Source organism: Columba livia, chromosome 3, assembly GCF_036013475.1.
Source record: "Columba livia isolate bColLiv1 breed racing homer chromosome 3, bColLiv1.pat.W.v2, whole genome shotgun sequence".
NCBI lineage: Eukaryota > Metazoa > Chordata > Aves > Columbiformes > Columbidae > Columba > Columba livia.
In genome coordinates this window covers 95,173,222-95,192,733 of record NC_088604.1, presented here as the reverse complement: position 1 = coordinate 95,192,733, position 19,512 = coordinate 95,173,222, and the positions used below count along the sequence as shown (strand labels likewise).

General features: G+C 38.3%; 1 protein-coding gene across 5 annotated transcripts in view; it reads left to right on the top strand.

Moving 5' to 3' along the window:
- Positions 1 to 19,512, top strand: part of EML4 (EMAP like 4) — a 163,268-nt gene that overhangs the window by 34,316 nt on the left and 109,440 nt on the right. The window contains exon 1 of one of the 5 annotated variants that reach the window (XM_065058314.1): positions 5,913 to 5,952. The exons of the other annotated variants lie outside the window; for them this stretch is intronic. Coding sequence (XP_064914386.1) covers positions 5,928 to 5,952 — 25 coding nt within the window. The 5' untranslated portion in view covers positions 5,913 to 5,927. Of the gene's footprint in view, positions 1 to 5,912; positions 5,953 to 19,512 lie in introns of those variants that run through there. 5 annotated transcript variants of the gene reach the window in all.

Sequence of the window (19,512 nt, the reverse complement as noted above, 5' to 3'; positions counted from 1 at the left end):
AGCAGGATTGTGTTTGACTTGGAAGAGAAAAACGAAGAAGCTGAACAAAATGTGTGAGGGTATGATAATAATACCACCAAGGAGGCATGGTATAGAAAATTGCACTTTTACCTGGGTGGCTTATTCGTGGTCTCACAACCAGGGAATAGGTAGGCATGAAAGATAAGGTGTTTACAATCTAAAATGTTAAAAAAGCTCATAATGAATGAGGTGAGTTTTTGTTTTTTTGTTTTAAGGAAGATGTGTATGCTTTCAAAACTCACATAAAGAGCTGAGATTTCTATTTGTGCTTTTGTAAAATACTCTGGCATGTCTAATAAAGTGACCTGAGACAATAAATTGTGGCTGGTTTGTGATAATTGTTTTTTCTACTTGAATCAAAATTTGAACTTGAGTGTCGTTCACAGAATAGACTTAAAAGTGCTAAATTGTTTTTTTATTTCTAAATAATTAAAGGTTTCCAGATATTACCACATATAGGAGTCTGAAGTTACAGGTAGTACTGAGTTTAACTGTATTAAAATACTGCTGTATCAAAAAAAACCCCAAATCTGTGTATATGTGCGAAGTAGAAATGTTACCGTACCTAATTGTCTATTGATATACTGATGAACTTTACAGTTAAAAAAGTATAGATCAACCTTTGCTTTTTTTGTGGCTTGAATTTTTCATCAAATTATATTATAAGGGGCATAATAACAAGCCCACTGCCTCTATTCTTTGTATGTAGAGTGTAAGGTCTTTTAAAAATAAATAAATAACCTGTGTTTACACAATGAGTGTTCCTAGTCTTAGATAATAGCTGATACAGATAGTATCAGAAGTATAATTAGAGTTGTGTACCTTAGGGTGATGTTGTCGTCTTTTTTTTTTTTCTTTTGGTAAATTGAACATTTTCTGATACTTAATTCTGGTTAGCTGTAGGATTTGAAATATCTTACTTTTTGAATATTTTTCCTCTTTGCGTTTGGTTACTCTGTGTTTCTTATGACTCTGAGTATAGAGGAAGAGGACTTTTTTGCCAGTATGAGAACTATTTTATACAATTCTGCATTAAGAGGTATTTAGTGGATTTTAGTACTACTTACTGATCTGGAAAGATGAACTAAGCTGCACAACGTGCTTTAACAGGTTTCTGCAGTTTTAAATGCCTGCCTCTTGTGTGCAGTAAGTACAGAGGCAGCTGACTGGGTTGGCCAAGTTCTGCTACACCAGTTGTAATTATTTAAACTTAGACATGCTGGCTGTGTTGTTGGGAAGATAAATTAATTTACATTTTAGACAGGCTTTCTTCTTCTGTCTTCCCCTTTTATTTGCTTAAAGTGAAAGCAGATTAGCTCTGAGTCAAAAATGTTTTGAAAATCTTTATGGTAGATAAAGGAAACTAAGCCATGATATCTTTTTCACATATGAGAAGTTTTCTAGATATTTTCCTAAATGTAGTATGCAAGAGTATTGCTGAAGTGGTAACCCTGAACTGGTAACTAATGCCATGCTCAAACAAGCCCAGTGACTTTGTGGAGAAAGGATTTAATTCCTGCCCTCCTACGCATCAATAATTTGACTTGGGAAGCAAAGAAACTTGAATAATTAAATTTAGGTCAGAATAGTTTGAGTAACATCCGGTATCAGAAAGGATGCATATGTCTGAAGGGAAGAAAAAAAAATACAAAAGGGAAGCAGGAAGACAGGGTGGTACACCAAGGCTGAGTCAACAGAGGCCCTTCAGAAAAGAGGAATTCAACCCTAGCAAAACCAATACAGAAAGCCATAAAATATATCAGACAAATGTATGGGAAGGAAATCAGAAGGGTAATAAGCCTATGAAGCAAATGGTTGACTTTGTAATTTGTCGGTTTACAAAAATAGGAAGTGATATAGTTCCTTCTCCAATAGTTAAAGGAAAAAAAAAATGGTGAGACTATGGTGGTGAAGTACTCTAGTTCTGTGGGGGTTTTGGTTTTAAGGTGTTTTTGTGTTTTTTTTTTGTCTCGTTAATAAGAATTAATTAGTGTCAGGCTTTAGGATGTTAAATGAAAGGATGCTCGAGCTGGTGCATTGAAGCCCAGCTAACTGTCCTGACCAGCTGGATATGCCAAAGAATTCTGGTAGGACTTAACAATGATGGGATTGCCCTGTTCCAAACATGTGCTTTTTACTGTCAGTGTGAGCAACGTGGTGAAATGACCAAAAAAGTGGATAAGAATGGTCAGTTATTTAATTTGGTTAAGACTAGGCAGGTCTATGAGAAAATACAGAATAACCTGATGAAGCAGCACAAGTGAGCAACAAGGAGATGAGGACAACATATTGGACTAAGAGGATTAACAGAGGCTTAATTACCATCTTAATTTGTGAAGGAAGAGGACACAAAAACCATGAGTTTACAGATAAGAGTGCCTTTATGAAGATCCTAAATCCAGAATTGGGCAACCAAACTTTAAGTACGTGGAAGAAAAAGGTTGCTTTATCTTAGTGCTTGTCTCCAAAGCATCAAAAAAAAGGGGTGGGAGAAGCATATGAGACAATGGAAAGGTAGAACATCTCCTGTGAACAATGAACACTCAGCAAAACTAAATCCAAGGAAAAGGAAATACTCCCACCCACTCTTCTTTCCTTATCCTTGTTCTCACAGAATTAGTGTTTACAGTGAAAAACACATCTCCTTTGGAGGTTACTGAAGCTGAGAACTCTCCTGAGAATTGAGATGATTTAGACATTTGTATGAGTGGCAAGTGGGAGGTGTTACAGTAAATAATCTGGTTTTAGAGAAGTGTGGAATTCTTATGGTTTTGGACATAAGCACATTTCAGAGGTGTGGTTTTGTTTCTTTTCTCCAGAGAAAAGTATCTCTGAATGTGTTATGGACAGCATTTGCTTCTCCATTTATGTCCATTTTTAGGAACATGGTGTAGGTTGGATTCACCAGTAGTCTCATCAGATTGAATTATTTTTCTTTTCTGAAATACAGCTCTACCGCATGGGCAGCTCATGACCTCAGTGTGCGTCCGGTCCTCCTGAGGTGGGAGGAACATAAGTTTGCTTCCTTTTTAAAACAAAACAAAAAATCAAATGCTTTGATTTGTATGTTGCTTGACTTTTTCTTGGGAAAATCACCAGGTTCAGCTTGTCTTAAAATCATGTAAGTATCTTCTTCTCTCCCACTTCTAGGGAGTTGCTACGAGGCTGTAGCATCAATGGAGATGTCATGGACCCTTAGCTCTGTGAATGTAAACAGAATTAAACAGGAATTGCTCTGGCTGGAAACTGAACTGCCTGAGCAGTTCAAGTACTTCCAAGCACTAGTGACTGCTGGAGCCATGTTGTCTTCATCTGCCCAGTTCTGGCTGCTTTACAGCCACTGCTGTCACCAGGGAAAATACTTGTGAGGAGCTGAGGTCTGCCCTGTAGCACATGGATTTCCGTTTGGGTATACTAATAAAAATCTGAGACTTGAGCAAAGACTGGTGCAATAGAGTCAATCTTGAGGCTGTCAAATATAACTCTTGTTTCTTCTCATACTAGAGAGAAATATAAGTCGGTTGATGTCAGGTTGGGTATTTTGCATCTTCTTGTCACTCCTTGAGATTTCTGAGATCTGTTGTGCAGTTTCAAAATATGATGTAGAAATTATAAGCTGAATTTGTAGGACATAGGCGTTTTGGGAAATCATGATGGAGAACTATCTTATCTAGTGCAGATGGTAGCTGATGGTTATACCCTCCTATTGTGCCATGGGGAGCTCCATAGTTTGTAATTATGAAATAAGCTATTGCTTTGATGAGGTTAAATTTTAACAAGTTGCCTATTGTAAACATCAAATGTCATTAAATTTTCTTTTCAGAGGGGCTTCAAACTTTATAATGCACTTAACAAGTATTCTTCTCTCATTCACTATGTGTTAGAGAGCACATCTACAGAGCAGTTTACATGCCTACCACAATAGTACTGGATTTGTTACATTTTTTTACCCCATGTATTTGTGTGTAAATCCTTGACATGTGAATTGCTTGTGCAGATGTGTTCAAGTAGAAACCCTGCACTTTGAAGTCTCTATGTTATGGACATATAGTACTTTCTTGGGCATGAGGAGGCTTCGTGTCAAAGTGTTATCTCAATGCATGTTTCTGAGTCTTGCGAAAGGAAGGTGCTTAAGTTTAACTCAGTGGAAAAAACCTCACATTTTATTACTGTTTGCATTGAGTTACAGGAGTTAATAATTGCTTGTGTGTGTATGCAGGTAGAGGGAGAATGTGTTCGCTGGAGGCGGTACATCGTATCAATTCGTTTTCTTCATCTCTGCAGCTTCAGTGAATCTTCAAGTATGATTTTCCTGTGTCAGGTGCTTTGAAAGCATTTTTAAATCCAGTAACCACTGGTGAGCATTGTCTTACCAAAGCTGCTTTTGTAATGTTTGGGTAGCGTTGTATATTCTGATAGATGGTAAAGCTGAAGTGTAGCTGTTCATCCTGAAGTACAGAAGTAGTAGACATGACAACTCGTACCTTTGTCAAAGGCAAAAAAAGTACAACAATCACATTGTTTTCTTGGTTATCGCTCAGTATTCAGTTTGCAGTATTCAGTTCACAATAACTGAAGGAGGAACACACAGGTGAATTAAAAGAAGTTGCTGTTTTTAACAGTCGTGTAGGAAAGCCAATAGTTCACACACACCTGATGACCTTCAGTGTGAGAACAGACGGTGGTCTGTCTAGTGCTGTATCTTGTATCAAACTTCAGGAATCATCAGCTGATGTCAAGAAAGGTGTAAAACCTCCCTGCCACATAAATGTGCGATATTCTTCCTCCTTATTCTGAATAGAAGTTGTTTCAGTTCCTTAAGGGTGCTTTGTATTTTTTCTAAAGCCCGTGTGTCGGTGATTTGTTTGTTTGTTTAAATACTCTTGCCTATCATGTGTGTTTCTAAATATTTTTTCATGTCTGTTTTTGTCAATACTAATCTGAGTGTATTTATTGAACTCTTGAAAAGAATAGTGGCATTTCTAGGAACGGTTGCAGCTTTTGACTTTGCATTTGTTAAATGCAAATGTTTTTATTAATATCAATACGAGACTTGTAATTAGATTACTGTCCTATTTTTAAGGAGAATGTTGATATAGCTCACATAGCCTGACATTAACAAATACAAAAATGCTTCTTTTCCAAATATGCTTTTACATTAGAGTTCTTAATATAAAGGAGAATGAAGTCCCTGGCTAATATTTTTTTCTCCTCTTCTTAAAATTGTTTCAAAGGCAACATTTTCTTCTACCAAGATAATTAAAATGAGACATTTAGTTTTTTGTCTTACTTTGGCAGAGTAAAACAAATTATTTAGGTTGTAAATAATGTTAACTATGAGGTATAATAGAGAAGAATATGAACCTCTGAAATATTTATTGCTTTTTTTATGGATCTTTTTGTTCATGTTTATTTGTGGTCATTTGGAAGGAAGGAAGCACTTTGCATCCTGCTAAGCGTGGAAGGCTTTAAATATGTCTTGCTTGGTGTTAACTTTTTTCAAGACATTACTTATGACTGACACATCCTGGTGTAGTTTACTCTTCCCGTTAGTGACCTTGAAAGCATGTCTATGCAATAATTGCCTATTGCTGGAACAAAAGATAGTTCTGTCTACGATTTGTTTGAATTCAGGAAACCGTGTTTGCCAAAGTAAAATCTTGGTGACGCAACTCTGTCAGGTTTCAGCTGCCACACCTCTGCTAGGCAGTTTCAAGTTTTCAGTTTTAACCTTTGTTCATAGCTATATTCCTTTTCCAGCAAAACATTTGAGGCGGCTTGCTTTCTTCTTCTTGTAATGGAGCTGTGCTAAAGAAATGCAGAGTTTCAGAAGAAAAAGCAGCCCCAAGTGCTCTTGAGGTTTTGCAGTAGTTTTGTGTTAAGGTAACTGGACGGCAGAAGGGTAAATGGATTCTCTTCCCAATCATTGTGGTAAGGATAATGCTCAATATGTTGACTGATATAGATGGTGTGGGTTTTGTAGAATAAGATTTCATAATGAGCTGTGCTTGATCTCTGGAAAACAAAGCAGAATGCCATCGCTGTGCTCTGATGGCCTTCCATGGCGCAGGGATACTGGATTCAATTCAGTAGGTGCCACTTCACTACCACAACCCGGTTTTCAGCATGGCTCCGGGGTATTGCATTAACATTTCTCTTTGGCATTGGTGTTTAATGCAAGAATACCTTTCTAATGAGCCATACTGCTGAAAGTGCTCCCTCTAGGACTGCGTGAATATAGTGTTCACTGCTTTATGACAGGATTCGCTTTTCTGTAATTGTGGATTTGTAAGAATCCCTTGAAAATTAGTAGGTTTTGGGCAGCAATTACAATTATGAAGCATGTTGTACTATTAGCTCACTGAGCTGCCGAGCTGGTCCCTTTGCCCGTACTGTACCTGCGTATGTTGACCTCTGTTCCTGTGCTGTGTGTGCTCCGCTGGGTGCCGGACTGGGTCTGTGATTAGTGTAACTTCTCACCAGTATCAAATTGAAAGTGAGCATGTAATTACAAATTAGATGTTCTCCTTGCTTTGGGGGAAAACCAGTTATTTTCTAAGTTTTGAAATCAAGTCCTGAAGGATCAGCACTTCAAAAGCAAATCAAACCATTTCTGCCTGGAGCCATCCATATTTACATGTGTGCATATGCAAGCAGCTTTTAATTATCAAATACTGAAGTTTTGTACTGAGACTTTTGAAATTTACCCTGCAGGTGCAAATGCTATTTTTTTCCAAGCTCATAAGTGCTTTAAGTATCCTTTTTGAATGTTTGCTGAAGGTAGAGGAGTGAAATCAAGTATTGTGGTCATGGAGAGTGTTCAGTGCATTGTTAATACTCCTCTCCAGCCAGATGCTATGCTGGGGGTGAAGCCATTGTTTACAGTAGAAGTAAATCAAGAAAGCAGTCTTTTTACAATCGCCTTGTGTAAAACCAATAGTAGTGCTGTGTGGAGCTGCTGTAGTTTGTCACTGTGTTCAACTGTGCCTCATCTTCGTACTGTCCTGATTTACTGCCAGATGTGGGACAGCTGCCAGAGACCCTTGTGGAAAATGGATTGTGATCTTGTTCTGTGGTGAGTTGCCTGCAAGTATGTCACCATGCTTAGTAGAGTGTGATGTTCATGAGCACAGTCCACTGTTGATGAGTCAAAATGGGCATGCAAAATTTGTCATTTACAAAGATAGGCATTTTTTTTCTCTAATTCGCCAAGAATGTCATGTTTCATTCTCTTGCATTCCTGTTTTCTGACTCAAAACTACTCTTTTTGTAAGTCTCTTAGAGGAGCTGGTCAAGGATACAAGTGTATTCTGTACCTTGAGGGACTAGTTTTAGTTTCTGCTAGAACTTGGAAAATGAATTTATGAATTCACAGTTTTTACATGTGCAGCACTGTCCAACTAAATCAGTGATCACCAAATTCAGAAACTTTTTTTTTTTTTTTGAGATTTTAATGTGGTTACAAATTATTTAGTGTGGTTTTCCATTAGGAAAAAAAAAAAAAAAATCAATTTCCTCATTGAATGCATTGCCAGTCACTGATAGATGTTGGCTTTCCTGCTGCAATGTAAATAGGGATCTGCTGTGCTCAGTGTGGTCAGAGCTTCCATCTGTCCAGGAGACAGTGAATATCAACAGAGAGAATAGCTCCAGTTTTGCTTCAAGTTAATCTGTTATGTGATAGGTACATGAGACCTGGAATGAGATCCAGATGCTCAAGAGTTAAATGAAAGAAAATTCCATGCTTGAAGTTGTTTGGGGAATGTGCTTCCACCAGGAACCAGCATAGTTGCTCAAGTGTTTGATGTTTATCAAAAGTTTCCTTGAAAAAATGATATTTTTTATTTCCCTGTCTGTATAGTAGTGAGAAATTGGGGGGTCTCAAATGAAAATGAAATAAGAACTGCTGCTGGAAAAGGCAGTGAGAAAGACGATGTATACAACAGCTGTTATAGGTGTAAAAACTCTCAGCTTCCAGGAGATTCTGTTACCTTCCCCTTGGGCCACAAGCAAGTGGTGAACACTAAGGTGATGTGAAAATGGGATGGTTAAAGACTTGGAAAAAGCACAAAATAATCTAATTTAAGAATGTTTTAATTGAGCATTTGTTTTCTCTCTCTGGTTGGCTATGACTGATACCTGTTTACCTGGTGTGTGACACCTCTAAGAAGGGCTAAGGTATGCAGTGGGGTTTTTTGCTTAGTTAGGAAATACGTAATTGAGTACTTTGGTAATTGAGTACTTAAACGTGTTCTGTGTAGAGAAGATCCTTTTACTTGAAGACAGATTTACGTGATATTCACAGCCCATAAATCATTCTTGCATTGCCTCCCTGCAAGACTATTGGCAGTTATGTGTGTTAGTCAAAATGTGCCTGTTTTCAATTAGCTCAAGGAAAATTCTCTAGTCATGGAAAGAACATCCATCGCTATTACCTGCACCAAGAATTAAACACCCAAATACATTTGCATGAAGATTAGTGAAGTTTACTCTGCGTAAATAGTGGTAAGAGCTGATTTTTAAAGAGGAGAGGATAGTGAGATTTAACAGAACTGCCTTTGAAATGTTTCTAATCCCAAGACTTGGAGTTGTGATCACTTGTGGGGTAGCTCCTAAGAGACTGAGAAGTGCAGCGAAAAGTGTTTTTGGTGTAGGAAGCAGGCAGGAATTTTGGAGAGCCATCTGTGGCCAGGTCAGCCTGTGCCGGAGCAGGTCGGCTGTGGCTATGTGGTGCCAGGACACTCAGGCGTGATGGCAAGGCAAGGTGCCGCCTGGCTCCTCCAAACCCGCCCTTCTCTTCTGGACAAAAGAATAATACTCGTATTGTTGCTCTTCCTCTTCAGCAGTTTTCTGTACGCTCCGTATACAACCTTTCCCCTTTTTATCTCTGCGGTGGGAGATTTGGGACCTTTAAAGCTTTGTTGTCTCCGTACGACACTTAGACATCCTTGATTTTTGTTTGTGGCTTGGCCGTTTCATTGTGCTTTGGTTAAAAAAAGGTTGTTTGGTCCTTGCAATTACAGGTTACATCACAGATTGTTCTGTGCTCTCTGTGTTTCTAGCTCCACCTCTCCTGCATCAACTTTGTTCTCTTAATTGGAGAAAAGGCAAAGGACATTGCCAACTTTCACAAAAAGCTTCTTTTCTTCCAAGGGAAATTGAAAGAGTTTCGTCTGTGACTTGACTTTTTCTATTGAAAATCAAGTTTGCATGAATTGGCACACTTAAAAATGAACAATGACCCATTAACATGGTCAATCCTAAATCCCTTTTTGAAGGCAGAATGAGTGATCTTGATTTGTGTGAGGTTGCCAAAGTAAATGTCAGTTGAGGTCTTGTGGCTTGCATTTAGCTGGAACGATATACCTGGCCTTTAAATAAAGCTTTTTTTCACTGCCTGATCCAGGATGAAGAGCTAATTTTACTCTGTTTTGCTGTTAGTGAAGAGATTTCTAAGGGTGTCAAACTATTAAGCACAACTGTTTTCTATTTTTCCAATAAAAGAGGCATTTACTTCTACATGTACCTTTTGATATGTAGAACGTATGACGAAGATAGGACTTTTTAGGAGCATCTTGTCAGGCTGTTCCTCTGGGGAGCACAGGCTGCCTGAGAGCATGTGTGTGTATATAAATTAGGAGTCTGTTTTGTGAATGTATGTCTGCTGCTTCTACAATGTGAACATTTCCATAAAGTAGTATCAATGCATGTGTTTAGATTAAAGGCATAGTGTTGTTTGGGCTGCTAGGGAAATGCTAAACATCTAATAATTTTGGTAGTCATTTTTTTTATGGTGGCCAGAAGAAGTGGGTCATTTTGCAATGTGTGTGAAACAGAGAGAAATATGCTCTGTGGTAGAATACATTGAGACTTGTTGTTCAGGCATGCAAAAGACTTAATGCTAAAGAAATACTTTATATACATACATATATATATATACTTGGAATTATTGACATTTTTGTTAATAGCACATAAGTCTGCAATTATTAGGCTTTAAAAATACTTCAGAGATCGTCTCTCTAGTTATGGCTGTTCAAGAACCTGAGACTATAGCTGTGTCAGTAGGGGTGTTAACAAAAAACTGGCCTTTTATTAAAGCTTTAGTAGACAGTTCTGCAGGGCTGTATTTTACCATGGCCTGAAGTGCCCAACAGGAGAAGATCTGTTGTGGCACATAACTGCTGAGGGACCTTTGTCTGCGTGTACCACACTTCTCAAAATGCAAAATATTCCTTACTAAACTTAAAAACCTGGCTGTGGGTTAAATGTTATGTTTGGATGAACAGAATCATTATTTTTATCTGGAAGGTAAGAATGGGAGGAGGAAGACCCTGACCATGATAAGCTAATTTATATAGGTCATGAGTCAAGGGGTAGCAAGTGTCACTTTATAATATTGAATTTATTTATTTATGTATTTATTTATTTAATTTATTTATTTTTCTATCTATTTATTTATTTATGGTCTCAGGCTTTTGAAGGCTCAAGCAGAATAAAGTCTGGTTCTTATGAATTCAGGTTCTAGATGAGTAGCTCTCTACTGTAGGGTTTCTGGAAAATGTCGTTTGTCCTTTACTTGAACAATTTAAAAAAGTATACTTGGGAACAGATTACTTATTGGTTAACTATAGATTGTGTGCTTTAATAACAATTGTATGCTTCCCTTTTACTAATGTTTTTACTCTCTTTACTGTTGCATCTCATGTAAACACATTCCACTTGAGGAAAATCTTGAACTTCCAAAAAAACCCACAAGTTTGTGGCAGGAATAGAAAAACAATATTTTAATAATAATAACTTTAATATTTTAAAGACCCTATATTTTTCTTTCTTTATATATACATAAATAAAAAAACATTTAAGTGTGTATATATATTTTGTCAGTTGGCTTCAGTAACATTAGCTAGATGGATAATTACTGGAGTTAAACCATTTTGGACAAAACGAAAGAGAAGGAGCATTGGGGTTGGCTCTGTGACTCTGAAGAAGCAACCGTGGGGAGCTGGGGTGCTCTGGCTGGGCAGTGCAGAGGGAAGAGGGTAACAACACCATCAAACACAGACACATGATGGATGCCAGGTGATGCCCCATGTTGTTGCAGTGCCCAGTGGTCAAGGCTACTTCAATTTGCTGATAATCATGTTACAGAGTTGCGTCTAACAACTGAGCGAGGTTCTGCTCCATTTGGAGTTAGGAGGAGCTTTGTCTTTGACGTCTGGGAGGATAATAGGTGAACTCCCAGAATAAACTAAAATGTGTGTACAGTTAGAATTATGTGTATCATGGAGGTCTTAATATCTTGTCACTGTCAGAAGTGTTTTGTAGAAGAACTTTTCTGAACTTTTTTTAATCACTGAGCCCTAAATTAAAACTGCTTACGATGGGGGCTATACTGAAATGTTATACTGGGCCATGAAAGGTAGGCAGAGATAGCACAATGCTTTGGGCTACTTTTCAGGAACATATGACATTCTTTAAAAAGCTCCTTTTTATGCCTTCCAGGGAGCAATTTTCGAATTTAAACATCCTGTCTCTTCAGGTTGTTTGGATAGAGCTCACACAAGCACAAGGAGGAGAGAACAGATGCTTTATGCGTGAGGAAGTGCTCTGTTTAGCATAGTCAAAGGCTGATATGTGCCAAATGCATAAAAGCAAGAAAACTGCTTTTTATTACTGAGCAGTTATGTATTGGGTTGGGGAGGGAGAAAGGAAAGAAAAATTATGATGGGTTTCTTCCAGCCCTGACTGATAGGATCTGTGTTGCTTACACAATTTGTGAAAAGGAAATAGTCCTAATGGTTTTTCACGGATGATTGGTTTATGGGCTTGGCTCCGGAAAACCTCCTTGCAGAGAATAATTTAGTTAAAACGGTGACGCTGATCAGGTGAAACTGAGAGGGTAGATGTTCAGCAAGTTCAATAACAGGATGTTGATTCTCTCGTTGATGCTGTCTCCCAAGTCAAGTAATGGTGGGCTTGACTTTACTGGGTGGCAATGAGAGCTCCATCTGAAACGTTATATATATACAGTTTGTTTGGTGTGACTACCTTTGCTGGCAGGAGCCAAGGACCTGTGCATCCCCCAGGATCCAGGCTGGAAGGCAGAGGATCCTCAGTGAGGCTTCTGGATTTGAGCTGATGCTTTTTGAAACTAATTTTCCTGTACCATGTTATGTGTCTGAGCCACCTTTGGCTCTAGCAGTGACAGTGTTCTCTAGAGGACTGAGTGTGCTGACAGCAGGTCCTGCTGGCTGCCCCAAAGCTAGGAGCAGCAGCAGGCAGTACCCAGATCCAACAGAGGGGTCTTTGCTCTCAACCCTGTATGTTAATGGGTCTTTCCACCGCCCTTGGTGTTCTTCCCCTAGCATCTTTCTTTTGTTGCTTTTCAATGAATACAGTTCAGGAGTGGACCAGGTCAAGAAAGCCCTCAGTTGTGGAACATCTGGGTTTCTCAGAATGATCAAATTCATGTTGCCTAAAATATATTTTTTCTAAACAGTATCATAGTCTCCCAAATGAGTTCCCTTTTACAGGTAACTCCGGTATACTTCCACAAACAAGCTTATTTTCATCAAGTTGCTAGCTCGAGCTACAAGTTGAGATATTGTTCCTCTCCCCTGATGTCAAGCTCCCTGGCTGGTCTCTAGTGCAGAAGTAGGTGGTACCACCAGCTGCTATGAACTTGTGCACAGGAGATGTTAGGGCTAGCAACATAGTGGGGTGGCCGTAGCTCCTGGAGCTAATATTACTGCTAATTGCAATGTCACAACATGGAAAAGCTGTTGGTGATAGCTGGGTGTTTCATATGTGCTTTGAAAGCATGCTGTGCACGAGTTTAATGTGGGAGGTTAAATACCCGTACCAGTTTGAAACCTCCTCTGAACTGTGTGCGTGGACCAGTTCTTCCGGCAGCATGAAGGTTTGACAGTGGCGGGGGAGTTCTTGTAGGGATGACAAAATCAGAATTTGAAGAGCAGAAATGTGGCATACAGGTTGATGACCTGCAAACACCAACGCTTCAACATAAACTGAAATAAAACAGGTTGTTAACTCTAGTACTGTAGTTTCAGTTCCTTATATGCATGTGATTTTTTTTTTTCTAATATACAAGTCTTACCAAGGCTTTTTTAATGGGGTTTGAATCTCACCATTTACACATGGAAAAGAGTGAGAAAATTTAAAAAAAAAAAAAAGCTGAAGTAAGGCTTAATATAAATTTTGCCCTTTTTTCTTCCCTTCAGTTATCTTTTTTCTTTCTTTTTTTTTTTTTTTTTTTCTTTTATTAACTGTAAAATCACCATCGAGCAGGGATAAAAGGATGAGTAACGCAAATCAAGTGCGCTTTTCTCCTTTCATACTTCGTCTTACTGCTTTGGATGTGACAGTAGCCTGCTGCTTTTCCACAGCTTACTGTTACATTAAAAAAGAACAAACAACCAAACAGCAAAACACAGCAACAAAACCCAACAATAATAACAAAACCCACAAGACAAACAAAAACAAGAAACCCACAACATCAAAAAAAAAAAAACCCAAACCAACCAAATCAAAACCCCAAAAGGGTATGGCAAACTGAACTTGTCTTCAAAGAAAAAAAGAAAAGGGGCAAACCAAAAGACTAGAGGCATAATACATGCAAAGTAATTTGTACATTTGCTTAAAACCTGTCATTTTGGGGCATGCATGTGATATCTATTGAAGTATCTTAGAAAGAGCCTTTTTAGGCCTCACGCCTTATTTACAAAGCATATGAAGACAAATAATGTGTGGGTATGTATATCTTTACAATTTAATGATTAAAGGTTAATTTTAGATGTTGCTGTATTTTGTGTATTATACCCAGTGCAGGTAGTCCTGTTTGTGGGATGCCATGCAAACTCAAGAAGAGAACAAAACTTACCATGAGGCATTTCTAACCAAATGAATCCGAAAGAAGGTTTCCTTGGTAGTCCAGGGCAGTTAAGCAAACTAAATGTGTTTCCAGCAAAATGGGATTCAAATTCACTTTGCAACATCTAGAGTTTATGTCTCTGAGCTGCTAGACAGTGTGAGCCTGCTGTGTGGTGGAGTAAGTTGGGGGAATTCCAGTTTAATTTTGAAAATTTATTTCTGTTTGAAACCAAAACCTAAAGAAATATTTCCTTTTTCTTTTAGCACTGAGATTTTTAGCAGTGGGGAACTTCTTGTCAAAGTGTTAAGTGCATACCTTGTAATGGAAATTGTGGGAGAATGTGAATAGAACAGAAATAGACCCAGCGTTTATCTGATAGTTCAACAAAAAGTAAATATTGAGATTTGTTTCTCTTCTTGTAATGGACTATTAAAGTACAGCTGACTTGGGAATGGAGGGCTGAAGGGGACAATTTCCCCAAAGAGTCATGTAAAAAAGAAAAGTTTAAATCTAGATGGGCCTGTTGCTCACTCTAACTCATTTAAAACCTTATTAAAAAGACTGAAAGAGTGAATAAAGAGTAGTATTGCCCTAGGGAGGCAGCAAAAAAAAGATCAGAGACATTTTTTTCTACATCCCTGTTATAGCAGGGAATGTGCTAAATGTAAATGTCTGGCTGAGGGGGGAACAGGCCATACCTAAACTCCAGAAGTCTGACCCAGGAAAGATGCACTCAGTAGTAAAAATAGGGACAACGTGCCGTGCAGACGCTGCTGAAGTTTGTTTTCATGTTGCAGCACAGCTTGTGTTATACCTCCTGCTTCGGGGCAGTGGGAGCCCTTCCACTCCGGACCTAGGCAGCAGGTTCTCGGATAATTATTTTTTTTCTGTCTTTCAGATATCAGCAGAAGGTATCAATATGCAATTTAATTACTATAATATAGCATGTGGTGAGTTAATGAACCTTCTTTGAACAGCCTCTTAGGAAATTGGTCAGATTGAATACCTGAAGCAGCAAACTGGGAGAACCTGGGTTGACTTTGCTCCTCATGTATTTGAGATTTCATCTGAAACCAGTTTTTGCTCCAGATCTGCCCCATCCAGTTTGGCAGGTGCTTCCTCCCTCTGGGTTTGGACCAGCTTCTGCATCTTAAAAACCCTGTTCCTTTTCCTGTGAGATTACCCTGCCATACACAAGACACCTACAGAGCTGTGTTGCTTTCAGCACTTAATTGCTAGGCTGAGTAGGCTGAGGCATCCCAAGTACTTTAGCTCCTCTTATAAAATAGATTTTTCCCTATCCTGTATTTTCTGAGTAGTCTTCTCTGTACCTGTTTCAGTTGGATTGGTTTTGGAGGAAGCCATGTGTTTTTGTTTTGTTTTGGACTAGGTAGCTACAACTATATATATATATATATATATATATATATATATAAAAAAATGTACACACACTATATTTATATATACTATATATATATACACACACACTATATATATAGAGTATATATATACTATATATATAGTATATATACATATATAGATAGATACTATATATATATACACACTATATATATATACTATATATATATATAAAATTACGAATAGTGGTATACCAATGCTTTATATAATTCATCAGTCCTGTTTTTCTACTAAAATACCTTTTTTTTTCTTTTTCTTTGAGGGAGGAGTGTGTCGGTGTGTAAAACTACTGCAAAGCATCAGGATCAAACAGCTGTTGGAAGGGCTAATGGGATCCTGTGATCTTTTGATGCTCTGACATCTCCCTTCTCCACTTCATTTCCTGTTAATTGGTCCCAGATCGCAGCAGAAGTCATTATTCATAATTGTCTTTTACTTTGTACACTTAAATTTCATTGCATTTGTGTTGCTCTAGCTAGCCCAAAAGACTGTGAGATGCTTTCTGGAACAGAGAATTCTCCAAACTTTGGTCTCCCATAAGTCATTAGTGGATACCTGCTCTTTTTATACAGTCACTACATTAACTTACTTAATATCCCTGATCTCACAAAACCTGAGGAACGAAGTACCTTCTCTTTGTCTCGATATTGTGTGTTTTTATTGTATTTGAGCCAGTGCTTTTTTAGTCTTTAAAACATTATAGGGCTGTACCCTAAGTATTATTCTGTGAGGTATCACATCAGTTCTTGCTTTGACTCTGGATTAAGTTTGCTGTATTATCCTTTTTTGAGGAATAAATAACACAGGCAAAGTCAAATTTGCCTTGTCTTCATTTCACTGTTAAATTACATTTCCTTTATTTCTTTTGTTTAGATCTTGTATTATCAAAGTCATACTTAAGCTTTTGTAACACTGAGATTGCTTTTCCTTCTCTCCCAAACTACTTCCTTTCTCCTCCCACTTGTGATTATTTTTGGCATTTCTGCCACTGTTAGGTGTGCCAATTATTTCAATGCTGTGGGATGGAGATTATCCAGATACTCTTATTTCTTTATTTGAAATGGTCTAATTTTGTTTCGCCCTGTATATGGTAATAACTATTATCCTATCCTCATTTTCAGTGTATCATTTTATTGTCTTCCTTGAAACAGAAGACAAAGTATTTGCTTTGGTGTTTGTTCCTGCCTGTTTTTTCCTAAACATCCTCTTAAATCTCAGTGTGTAGGTAGCTGCCTTTCTCTCCCTCTTTTGAAGCTGTGGTGCATAGTAACAGTGATGTCCCCATTATTTGCTTTCCTTGGTTCAGCTCAGGCAGGCTCCTAGTTGATTCTAATCTTCTGGTTTTAACCTCTGAAACATGCTTTTCTTTCTTAATTTTTTTTTCCACTATGTGGAAAAAAGGTTTCCTGCTTATTTTTAGCATTACAGGTCAGCTTTTTTATGCATCCAGGTAGTCTGGAGTCCTCCTCACCAAATTTGTTCTTTGCCTTGGAAAACAAACCCAACGAGTAAAACATGTTTCAGTTAGAGTGCAAATACTCTCTGAGATCTGTCCACCTCATCAGACCAATTAACGAATTCCAGTCATTTCTTGAGCTTTGCCATTCTCAAATTCCAGCCTGTTTGACATGTGCTTGGCAAGTGATCAGAAATGGACGGATGTGGCTTCTGATTGCTTGAGCATTGGTCATCTCTCTGTCCGACAGCCTCCCTGTTGACCTGTGACTGACAATGACTGGTGACCAAAGGACTCCTTCAGCCGTCATGTCCATGCACTGCTAGCATTTATGTATTAAAAAAAAAAAAAAACAACCAACAAATATATATGTTTTCTAGGAGTTTACACTTTTCATGGGCAGTGTATGTGGGGTTATCTATGGACCGCAGTCTGTGTTCAGGTGTAAATCTCTGTAGAATCCCAGTTGCTCTCCAAAGTGACCATTGCCAAAAGTCCATTATGTTTCAACTGTTATTTATTTCTTAATAATTTAATTGGTATGTAGTGCTTCCTCATTCTTTTATATATCTCTACATCTATTTATATATCTCTACATCTATTTATATATCTCTACATCTATTTATATATAATCTCTACATCTATTTATATATATCCATCTTGACTATCTTGCAGCCCTGGGTGCCTGTGTTGAGGTTGCTGTTGATGTGTAGAGGATCGATGTTGCCCAAGTGCTGCGCAGCAGCCGACTCTGTGTTCCACATTCAGCCTGATCCTCCTTGGCAGTCAAACATCGCAAGTTGAGCTCTCAAACTCGCCGATACGGTCAATTGCTCAGTCTTTCTACACTAGTCAGTTTTGATAGATGGATGAATTCAGTGATGAAGATTGTCTGTGTTAATACTTCTCTTTCTTTATTTTTTTTTTTCTCCTCCCCTGTTGACTATCCTACCCTGCAATTTTAGCCTTTGTGTAAGTATTGGCTATCTCTCAAAGTTATGTTTCTCTTCATCTACATCTTGTATTTCATAATGTGGCAATGGCTCGTCTTTTGCAAGACTAATGCTTTTTCTTTTGAATCTCTTAATTGCCTGCAATGGCAGGACACTCCAGTGCTAGTGTTGTCATCTTAATGTGGAAAACGATTCATCATGCAAGAGAAATGTGTGGCTGAATTATTTTTTGTGTGTGTATAAAAAACTTTTCTGCAGGAGACTATTACTTTAGGACCAAAGACTGCGTGGGAGAGCTAAAATTGCTGGAAACATGTTTATAGGGGAAATTCTGGTAGTTTTTTAACTGCCATACAAGAAATGTGGCTGTCTAAAACCAAGAATGATTCTTTTTCCAGACATCATCTCTTTACCTTTAATTGCAATTTTAGGATATGAGAAGGTTTAGGAGCGGAAGGACTCATAAAATGGCTAATCACACCAATAATTGACTCAGATTTTTTTCTAATTACATGTGCACAGTAATGCATCCGCTTGAAGGTGCACATACTGTATATGCAATTGTTTGTGTTTCTCTCTCCGAAAGTGGGGTGATAGATGATAATCATGCTGTGAAATTGCATAAGCTTTGAATGGTTAAAATTTACTTGTATGTGTGGATCTGCTATATATGTTGGTATACTGTTTCTGAACGCTACCTTTGCTGAATTGCCCAGACCCTCTTGTGGGTTTTTGTGGCTTTGTTCTGTGTGTGGGTGACTTCTTTTTTCCCTTTTGTCTTGCCTTTTTCCCTCTTGTTGTTGTTTAATAAGCTTTACTTAGGCTCTAGAAGAGGAAGACATCATGAGGTCTGTTGGTTGTGTGTCTGTAGATCTGAGTGTGCAGAGTGTGAGTTTTTTTGTTTGCTTTGTTTTTCTGAGTTAGCGGTGAGGAGAGATGGGCAGAGGGAAAGCATTAGCAAGTTGCGATGTCTGGTAGGGTTTGATTACATTTGAAATAACTAGTTGTGATTTATGTTGTTTAGTTCTCAATGAGGAAGTGGGATACATGCTGCCTAACAACTTAGTTTAATGCCCTATGATTTATCTTTGCGTCATGTGCAATAATATTGTTCAGATTATTTTCTATGTGAAAAATGTTCAGTATTATCAACTGTTGAGACTTCTGCCTAATATTGTTTGTGCTGGGGGACAATTCCAGTCTTAATTCTTCTCTGTAGAGCTTTCTGGTCAAGTATCCCCAGGCATATTGTTGTTTTAATATTAATGCCATCAGATACAGGGAAGGATGCTGAGAGATTCGGAAGGGGCAGGGCAAGACAAGGTCTCTGTTACTCTTTCTAGAGGTCTACAGTTAATGTAATCTCCCGTTGACCAGTGACTCGTACCAGAAAAAGGATCTCAAGACTTCTAAACCCAGAAACAACAACTCATTTATATATATGATTTTGTCGTCTTACATAGCACAGTACTGCCTTCCTCTCCTTTATGGTCACTGAGCTGTTGCAGCACCTGTTAAAACTCAATTGCATTTTACAGTCAGCACGTCCTGCCTTGGTGTGAGGCTTGTTCTTTATGCACCCTGCGTGAGCTGCTCTGGGGGGCCAGGCAGGTATGTGGCTCTGCGGGTCACAGATGCATCCATCCATATATATGCAAACTGGACTTGCAAGCTGTTTTAAACTAGACCTGGGCTTAAGTTGGGTTTAGGTGCTCCTGAGCTGGCAGGACACATTGCTCAGCGTTGGTGTTGGTCATTGTCCATCCAGCCAT